Source organism: Choloepus didactylus, chromosome 1 (genome assembly GCF_015220235.1).
Source record: "Choloepus didactylus isolate mChoDid1 chromosome 1, mChoDid1.pri, whole genome shotgun sequence".
In the NCBI taxonomy this organism is placed as follows: domain Eukaryota; kingdom Metazoa; phylum Chordata; class Mammalia; order Pilosa; family Megalonychidae; genus Choloepus; species Choloepus didactylus.
The window spans coordinates 205,274,750-205,284,256 of NC_051307.1; the positions used below are offsets into that span (position 1 = coordinate 205,274,750).

At 60.5% G+C, this 9,507-nt stretch overlaps 1 protein-coding gene across 1 annotated transcript in view; it reads left to right on the top strand.

Annotated features, from left to right (window-relative positions):
* NISCH (nischarin) overlaps window positions 1-7,684 on the top strand; it is a 32,545-nt gene extending 24,861 nt beyond the window's left edge. The window contains exons 16-21 of the mRNA XM_037797815.1: window positions 342-1,751; window positions 3,464-3,872; window positions 4,719-4,875; window positions 5,258-5,386; window positions 5,906-6,067; window positions 6,465-7,684. Of these exons, the coding sequence (XP_037653743.1) occupies window positions 342-1,751; window positions 3,464-3,872; window positions 4,719-4,875; window positions 5,258-5,386; window positions 5,906-6,067; window positions 6,465-7,075 (2,878 nt within the window). The 3' untranslated portion in view covers window positions 7,076-7,684. The remainder of the gene's footprint in view (window positions 1-341; window positions 1,752-3,463; window positions 3,873-4,718; window positions 4,876-5,257; window positions 5,387-5,905; window positions 6,068-6,464) is intronic.
* The last annotated feature ends 1,823 nt before the right edge of the window (window positions 7,685-9,507 follow it).

Consider the following 9,507-nt stretch of genomic DNA (forward strand, 5'->3'; position numbering starts at 1 on the left):
CCTGTGGGGCTTGTGGGCAGCCCTCTGAGTAGGTGAGAAATCTCCTTTGTGGAGCTCTCTGTGGGAACCAGTCCTGCCCAGCTGTGACTGGAGCCCCTGGAATCAGGTCCTCCTAGCCTGGCAGCCCCAGCCTTTTATTCTGTCAGCACCTTCGCTTCCAACCAGGGCACTTGTCTTGGGAACAGGCTTGGCTGTTTAGGAGGCCGGGAGACCTGCGAATTGTTTCCTGGGGGCCAGGATGTAGCAGCAGACTCCAGGCATGGGGCTGGGGGGCTGGGGGGGGGGTGTTGGGGTCCTGGCCCAGCACGTCACTCCCTGGGCCTCTCACCATCACCACACAGCCCTGAGCACGCGGAGCCAGAGGTCCAAGTGGTGCCCGGGTCCGGCCAGATCATCTTCCTGCCCTTCACCTGCATCGGCTACACGGCCACCAACCAGGACTTCATCCAGCGCCTGAGCACACTGATCCGGCAGGCCATCGAGCGGCAGCTGCCCGCCTGGATCGAAGCTGCCAACCAGCGGGAGGAGGGCCTGGGCGCACGGGGTGAGGAAGAGGACGAGGAAGAGGACGCTGCCGAGAACCGCTACTTTGAAATGGGGCCCCCGGACATAGAGGAAGAGGAGGAGGGGGGCCCGGGAGAGGAAGAGGAGGAAGAGGAAGAGGAGGAGGAGGAGGAGGAGGAGGGCGAGGAGGAGCGCCTGGCTCTGGAGTGGGCCCTGGGCACGGACGAGGACTTCCTGCTGGAGCACATCCGCATCCTCAAGGTGCTGTGGTGCTTCCTGATCCACGTGCAGGGCAGCATCCGGCAGTTTGCCGCCTGCCTGGTGCTGACCGACTTCGGCATCGCCGTCTTTGAGATCCCTCACCAGGAGTCACGGGGCAGCAGCCAGCACATCCTCTCGTCCCTGCGCTTCGTCTTCTGTTTTCCGCATGGTGACCTCACTGAGTTCGGCTTCCTCATGCCCGAGCTGTGTCTGGTGCTCAAGGTGCGGCACAGTGAAAACACGCTCTTCATCATCTCCGATGCCGCCAACCTGCATGAGTTCCACGCGGACCTGCGCTCGTGCTTCGCCCCACAGCACATGGCCATGCTGTGCAGCCCCGTCCTCTACGGCAGCCACACCAGCCTACAGGAGTTCCTCCGCCAGCTGCTCACCTTCTACAAGGTGGCGGGCGGCTGCCAGGAGCGCAGCCAGGGCTGCTTCCCCGTCTACCTGGTTTACAGCGACAAGCGCATGGTGCAGACGGCTGCGGGCGACTACTCAGGCAACATCGAGTGGGCCAGCTGCACACTCTGCTCGGCCGTGCGGCGTTCCTGCTGTGCACCCTCCGAGGCCGTCAAGTCCGCTGCCATCCCCTACTGGCTGTTGCTCACGCCCCAGCACCTCAACGTCATCAAGGCTGACTTCAACCCCATGCCCAACCGCGGCACCCACAACTGTCGCAACCGCAACAGCTTCAAGCTCAGCCGCGTGCCGCTCTCCACCGTGCTGCTGGACCCCACGCGCAGCTGTACCCAGCCGCGGGGCGCCTTCGCCGACGGCCACGTGCTCGAGCTGCTCGTGGGCTACCGGTTTGTCACCGCCATCTTTGTGCTGCCCCACGAGAAGTTCCACTTCCTACGCATCTACAACCAGCTGCGGGCCTCGCTGCAGGACCTGAAGACTGTGGTCATCGCCAAGACACCTGCAACCGTGGGCAGGCCCCAGGGCCCCCTCGCGGATGGCCAGCCTGCCGAGGGCAGGGCCAGGTGAGACTGAGCCCAGGTCCCAGGGGGCGGGGGAGTGTAGGGCTGGCACGTGCACGGGCGAGTGTCCCGGGAGCTCGTGGCAGTGTTGTCTGAGACCACTCAGCCGACACGGGATCTCCACACACCCACGGCTTGTGAGTGCCTGTGGCTAGCCCAGCTCTCACAAGGCCCCTCTCCTGCTCCTCAGCATCCCCTCAGCTCCTGGCTGCCCTTGGCTTTGCCCTTGGCTCCCTCAGGCTGGCCGGCCACTGGGCTGCTCCTTATCTCCCAAGGCTGTGGAAGAGGCCCATGAAATTTCTTGCACAGACAGGCTGGGCCCCAGGCTCCCCTCAGTGCAGGGCAGGGCGAGGCTGGGAGCCACAGGCTCTGGGCTTGCTGAGGCCAGAGGAGCCATCTCCTCGGCCCTGCTCATCTGTATTCTGTCCACTGAGTCTGAGCATGGCCTCCAGGCCTCTCCCCTACCCAGGGGCTCATAGCTCAGGAAGAACTGGGCTGCTGAGGGGTCCTTTGTTTGTGTATAATTTGGGGAGTCCCTTCCAAAGGAACTGTTTTGACTTAAAGTGGTAAGCTCTGAGTCTCTGAGCCAGCTGGATCATCTTTTCCCTTCTCTCCTATGGGAGACTGAGGTGCAGAGGGAAGGACGTGGACATTTTGCCCCTCACACTCACCCGTAGCCAGCGGCCTTGTCTCCCTATTCTCTCCTCTCCGTCTCATCCTGCTCCTGCCCCACTGAGCCTGGCCTCCCTGCGCTCCCAGAACCCCTCTCTCACCAGTTTCCCTCAGGGCCATCTGGGGGTAGGGGAGAGGGACCCTGTGCTCCCATTGGGTGCCCCATCTCCTCCCATCGCTGGCTCCTGGCCTCACATTTGCAGAGGTTTCCCCGACCTGGGGAAGAAAGCCCTTCACTGGTCATTTGTCTCATCCTCCTCTCCCCTGAGACATAATCATTTTCTCTCCCATCCTGGTGGATAGTGGAGATCCTGTCCTCACCCCTGCGTCTCCTGCCCCCACCTTGCCCCTGCCTCACCCCAGCAGGATATATCGCTGCCCCCAGGACAGTACAGAAGCTTCTTGGGTGCATTTGGCCACCTGCAGGGGTGGGGCCTGAGGACTCTCTCCCAACAGCTAGACCAGGTCCTTTTGAGAGCACAACATCTAGAACATCCCTCTGGGCATGTAGGCCAGTTGCAGGGTCCCCCACTCTCCATGAGCTTTAAGGCTTCTGAGCATTGTCTGATCTCAGGCATAAAAGGGACCAGTGAAAACCCACAGTGGCTGTGAGCAGTAGTTTGAATTGGGTGAGGGCCTGGGCCACCCGAGAAATCCCCAGAGAGCAAACTGAATGACCATTGAAGTTCTTGGTTCTCACTTCCACAAGCACCTGGCCCTGTGGTCCACACTGCAGTGGCATCTCTAACACCCAACACCCTCTCAAAGAGGGTTTTCAGTTTATGGGCCAAAGCTCTCTGCCAGAGGCATCTGACCAGCTCAGTCCTGGGGTGCACTGGGTGCCACCCTGCCCCCATCTGCCCATCTCCTGTCCTCTGTTGTTTGGTTCTCCTACAGGGAATCTGGTGTGCACATCCCCAGGGTGACCCCAGAGGTGACGTGATGTGCACACTCGCCTTGACCCCAAGGCTGCACACATTGTGAAGTTCCATTTGGGTTCCACGTGTTAATAATAGTGTTTCTTGGTGGGTTGGATGATGCAGCAATGACCAGCATCCCCAGGAGGCCCTGGCAGAGGCCCCAGCTCCAGCCCCTGCCCCAGTGGATGCCCCAGCTGTGGCCCTGGCCCCAGTGGAGGTCCCAGCTCCTGCCCCAGCAGAGGCCTCAGGCCTGGAGAAGAACCCAGTACAGGCCCTGGCCCCGGAGGAGACCCCAGTGGAGGCTCCAGCCCCAGAAGAGACCCCAGCGGATGCCCCAGCCCCAGGGGAGGCTCCAGCGGAGGCCCTGTCGCCAGCTAAGACCCCCACCCAGTACCCGAGCGACCACCTGATCCAGTCCACATCGGAGGAGAACCAGATCCCCTCCCACCTGCCTGTCTGCCCATCGCTCCGGCACATCGCCAGCCTGCGGGGAGGCGCCATCGTTGAGTTCTTTCACAGCAGCGTCGCTGAGGTAGCTGGGCCCAGGGCTCTTGGTTTTGCTGGTTGGCACTTGTATGGACAGAGGGGCAGCTCTGGTTCTGGCATCAGACGATCCTGAGGGCTGGGGCAGGGCTTGCCTGGGGGTCAATCTCAGGTTCTCGAGTTTCTCTGACACTGACTAGAGTCAAACATGGATTAGCTGGTTTTTCCTCCAGCTCCAGCTGGTCACAGCTTTAAGAACCCAAGTAGGGAGAGTCTGAGCTGCCTACCCCCGGCCAGTTGTCCTCTCTGTCCTCCCCTCCCCCTGCAGCCACTCCTACCCTTTGGCCCCTGCAGACCCCACCTCACAGCCTTCCCCCACTCCTCATTTCCTCTCTGCTTCCGACTTTATAAATACATTGATAAGAGGTGGTCACCTTCCTGTGTCTCCCTTTCCCAGGCTGCTGGCATGTCCCTGCAATGTGCAGGTCACTAGGGCAGCGGGGCTAACAGAGGGGTGCTCCTGGTCCAGAAGAAAAGAACGAACACACACACACACACACACACTGGTCCAGAAGAAAAGAACGAACACACACACACACACACACACACACACACACCTGGCCCTGCTCCAGAAGAAAAGAACGAACACACACACACACACACACACACACACCTGGCCCTGCTCCAGAAGAAAAGAACGAACACACACACACACACACACACACACACACACACACACACACACACACACACACACACACACACACACACACACACCTGGCCCTGCTGTCCTATAGGCCCAAACCCAACCCCTCTGTCTGCACACACACACACACACACACACACACCTGGCCCTGCTGTCCTATAGGCCCAAACCCAACCCCTCTGTCTGCAGGTTGAAAATGAGGAGCTCAGGCACCTCATGTGGTCCTCGGTGGTGTTCTACCAGACCCCGGGGCTGGAGGTCACCGCCTGTGTGCTGCTCTCCACCAAGGCTGCATACTTTGTGCTGCACGACGGCCTCCGCCGCTACTTCTCAGAGCCGCTGCAGGGTATGCACCGGGGGGCCTGCTGGGCCTGGAGGTTGGGGCCGCTCTCCAGGTTCCCTCTGTGGGGCCAGCTCTGTGGCCTCAGGCAGCGAGAATCCCTTGTGTGAGGAAGGGGGATAATTATAGTACTTCCCTTGTGCAAGCACTGAGCCAGGGCCCAGTGAGTGCTTGAGACTTGCTGTGATGAAGGAGGAGCTGGGCAGCCTCTGCCCCATGGGGTCTCAGGGGGAGCTCCAGGCAGGCATGTTGCCCATGAGGCCTTGCGTGTGTGGAGCCCGTGGTGGCTCCTCTCCCAGCCTCAGCAGGTCAGGCCACGGCTGCCTCCTGGGACTCGCCCCCACGCGCACAGCTGCCACCAGGCTCACTCCATTTCTCCCTGTCACAGATTTCTGGCATCAGAAAAACACCGACTACAACAACAGTCCCTTCCACATCTCCCAGTGCTTCGTTTTAAAACTCAGTGACCTGCAGTCAGTCAACGTGGGGCTTTTTGACCAGTATTTCCGGCTGACGGGTGAGTGCCCCACTGTGCTTTGTCCTATTTTAGGTGAAGGCCGGTGTCACCAGGGGGCTTCCACCTCTCATACATGTGTGCCTTATCTCAGGCAGAGTTATCTGTGTGCTCACAAGCGGGAGCCAGGAGGAAGCAGCTCCAGGAACTGCTGAGGGTGCAGAACTCATCCCAAATTGGGAGCAGGAGGTGGGGTGTGTGGCGGCAGCAGCCCTGGACAGGGAGCCGAGTGCCGGCAGGCAGGCAGAGTGGGCCCTGAGCTCGCAGGCAGGATGTTTCTGACTCACACTTCCTGCAGAGAGAAAGCTAAGCTCTTTCCATAACGCCTCTCTATCCCCTTCCAGAAAAATGTCACGGCCCTTCCGGCCTGAGAAATGGCCGTCTTCTTGGGCCCCAGCCATGCTCTCCCACATAGCCTTCTTAGCCCTGGGGCTCCATGTCTGTGCTGAGACCTGCTAGAGATTAGCGGGATGGGACTGCAGGAGCAGTGGCCTGTGCCATGACCAGCCCCTTCTCGTGCAGGCTCCTCTCCGGTGCAGGTGGTTACCTGCTTGACGCGGGACAGCTACCTGACACACTGCTTCCTCCAGCACCTCATGGCCGTGCTCTCCTCGCTGGAGCGCATACCCTCGCCGGAGCCTGTCGACAAGGACTTCTATTCTGAGTTTGGGAATAAGGCCACAGGTACCCCTGCCCCGCGTACTGCTCACAGCCCTGCCCACCTCCGGCTGCAGCTCTGGAGCTCCTCTGGGCACCAGAACCTTCTCTACCACTGTCTCCCTCTCACGTTTTCTATCTTTTTTTCCTGCTTAGCTGCCAGGGTTATCTGTAGGGCTTTTCCACAGCAGAGTCTCCATCCCAGCAAACCTCAGCCATCCGGCAGATGCATCTCAAGTATCTGCTCTGATCTGGGCTGCAGGCTGGTGGGTCTGTGACCAAGATGGGGACTTGGAGGGCTCTCCCCTCTGCCTCTGACAGGTGGCAGCCCAGGCTGGGCTCACTGGGTGGCCTGGGACCACTGGCCCCCAGCCCCACTGCAGGCCAGTCCCAGGTTACAGCCCTGGCACATCCCTCTCTGCAGGGAAGATGGAGAACTATGAGCTGATCCACTCAAGCCGTGTCAAGTTCACCTACCCCAGCGAGGAGGAAATTGGAGACCTGACATTCATTGTGGCCCAGAAGGTGACTGCCCCGGAGAAGGCGCCGGCCCCCAGCATCCTGCTGTACCTGCAGGCCTTCCAGGTGGGCATGCCACCCCCTGGGCGCTGCAGGGGCACGCTGCGCCCCAAGACACTCCTGCTCACCAGCACTGAGATCTTTCTGCTGGACGAAGACTACATCCACTACCCACTGCCCGAGTTCGCCAAGGAGCCACCCCAGAGGGACAGGTACCGGCTGGACGATGGCCGCCGTGTCCGGGACCTGGACCGTGTGCTCATGGGCTACCAGACTTACCCACAGGCCCTCACCCTCGTCTTTGATGACGTGCAAGGCCACGACCTCATGGGCACCGTTACCCTGGACCATTTTGGGGAGGAGCCAGGTGGCCTGGCCAAGGCTGGCCAGGGCCACGAGGTCCAGTGGCAGGTGTTTGTCCCCAGTGCCGAGAGCCGTGAGAAGCTCATCTCGCTGTTGGCCCGCCAGTGGGAGGCCCTGTGCGGCCGTGAGCTGCCCGTGGAGCTCACCGGCTAGCCTGTGCCACAGCCAGCCTATGCCGCCCCCCATGCCTGGCCTGGCACCCACCCAGGATGGGGAAGCAGGCTTTCTTTGTTCTTTTGAAAAATCTTCTCTCCTCCCTTTTGGTATCGTAATCTGATTCTTCTCGCAGAGAAAGTGAACACGTGTCCAGTTCATTCTCTCAAATCCTGCGATCAAAGCGACCCATCCAGGGCTACCCGTCCCGTCAGCCTCCCGTGGTGTGTTGCCTGCCCCCTGGGGCGGCATGGTCAGCACATGAGTGTTATGTCTTTTGTCGTGGCACTGTCGTTACCATGTGGCGCTGTGGGTCTGATTTGCTCTTTGTCCTCTCCTGAAGTGTCGAGTCCAGTCCTTTGTTGCTGTTGCTGTTGTTCGCATTTTGCTGCTAATCATGAAGCTGGTAGCAAAACGCACATTAGAGGCTCCCACCCTGGGCAGTTTTCCAAAGTAGAGCCTTTCCTGGTCCAGCAGGAGGGGGAGCCCTGTGGGAAGGGTCCCCCTGGCTGAGGGGCCAAGTGTGGGGCTGGAGCCTGGAGCTACCAGCACCAAGCGTGGCTCCCCGTTGCCTACTTTCTCTATTCCAATAAAGCAGAGTTTCACACAGTTGGATCTTTTATTTTAGGGGCTGGGCCACTAAGGTCCCAGCAGGGCATGGCGGGCACGGGGCAGAGAAGGTGCCCTGCAAACATGGGAGGATGAGCTGTTGGGGAGAGGAAGGCGGGTGGAGAGGTAGGAAGGCCTGAAGGACAAAGGCGCAGCCCTTCTAGGGCCAGATGCCTGTTGGGCGGCCTGGAGCGAGGTGATGGTGGGGGGGGGGGGGGGCTCTCCGGGCGGGGCCATGCTGGGCTGTGCCCCAACCACCAGCCTCGGGGGCAAACGAGAGGAGTCCGTGGCTCTTCTCAGGGCACACCTGGAGCCCTGGCCTGCTGCCCCCTGACTGCCTGCCTATTTGGCTTCACCCTGCAGGCCTCGACTTTCTCACCTGGGCCCAACCCCTCTCGACGCTGCAGCCTCTTGTGGGGGTGAGGTCTGGAATCGGGGATCACCATCGTGTATGGGGGAATCGGGTGGGGTCTCACCAAGATGGCCCTTGAACAGCAGCAGGGGGAGAGCAGGGTTGGTGGGGCCCAGGTGGTGGGTAGGGAGGAGGAGGACCCTGTGTCCATCTGTCTGCCCACACCCTCAGAGGTATGGGGACTGCCTGAGGTAAGACCTAGGATTTCTGAGGCAGCCCCTGTTCCCCAGCTTGTCCTCGACCCCATTCCTAATGCAAATGGCCACCAGGCTCTGGTCTGCCCTTGTCTCTCACCATCCGTAAAGCAGGGACAGTGACAACCAGGCAGGGCCCACCACACCTAGGCCTGCCTCATAGAGGTCTCACCACCTGGGCTACTGTCCCCAGGCCCCACAGCCCGACACCAGCTGGGTGAGGCTGGTAACAGCCATCCCTGCCACAAGGACAGGACCTGTTGGAAGAGACCTGCCACTAGACATTCAGTGCTTTTCAGCTGAGTGACCTCGGACAAACTACCTGACCCCTCTGAGCCTCAGTTTCCTTATTGGTAACCAAGGGGTAATGAAAGTACCCACATTCATTCATTCATTCCACAAATATGTATCAAGCATCTACTCTGGGTGACAGCCAGACACCACCCCTGCTCTCCTGGAGCTGACATTCCAGTGGGGGAGACAGAAAATGAACTAAAACCAGTGTCAGTTGGTGGCCAGTGCTAGTGGGCAAGTGAAGTGGTGTGGAGTGACCCTGCAGCCTGGGTTCAGGGATGCTCTCTGACCTGGTGACCTTTGACCTGAGACGGGACCTGTGAGAGGGTGTGGGGTAACAGCACCCACAAGGGAGCTCGCTTGGCACCTTTTCAGAGTAGAAAGGCCATCATGGCTGGAGCAGAGCAGGAGGTGGCAGTGGGAGCCAGCCAGGCACGTGGGCTGCTGAGTGGATCAGGGAGGGAGGGGCCCACCCAGGGGAGAGGATGGAGGATGGGCGCAGGTGAGGGCCGGGGTGGTGGAGGCTGAGCAGATGGAACTAGCTGGTGGATGGGGCAGGTGAGATGAGTGATCCGGTAGGCTGGCCACTCATTTACCCTGTAAATGCCCTCAGCTGCTTTACCTCCTCGATAAACAGAACCCCACGGGCCTCCGAATGGAAGGGCTTGGCTTGCAGACAGGTGGGGTGGGGAGCATTTACATTTGCATAGACTCCATCGGGGCGAATGGTGGACTTGGAGGCCATGTAGCCAGGAGGAGGGCCCGGGGCCGGGAAGCCCTGAGCAGGGTCTGGGCCGTCCACGCAGGGGTCAGTGGGCAGCGCTTTCCCTTCCGTCTGCAGGCTGCTGATACGCAGGAGGAAATCCTGGCGGGTTCCTGTTGGGGGGGAGCTGGCGGGGCCTCCGACGCTTTTAAGGCGACTG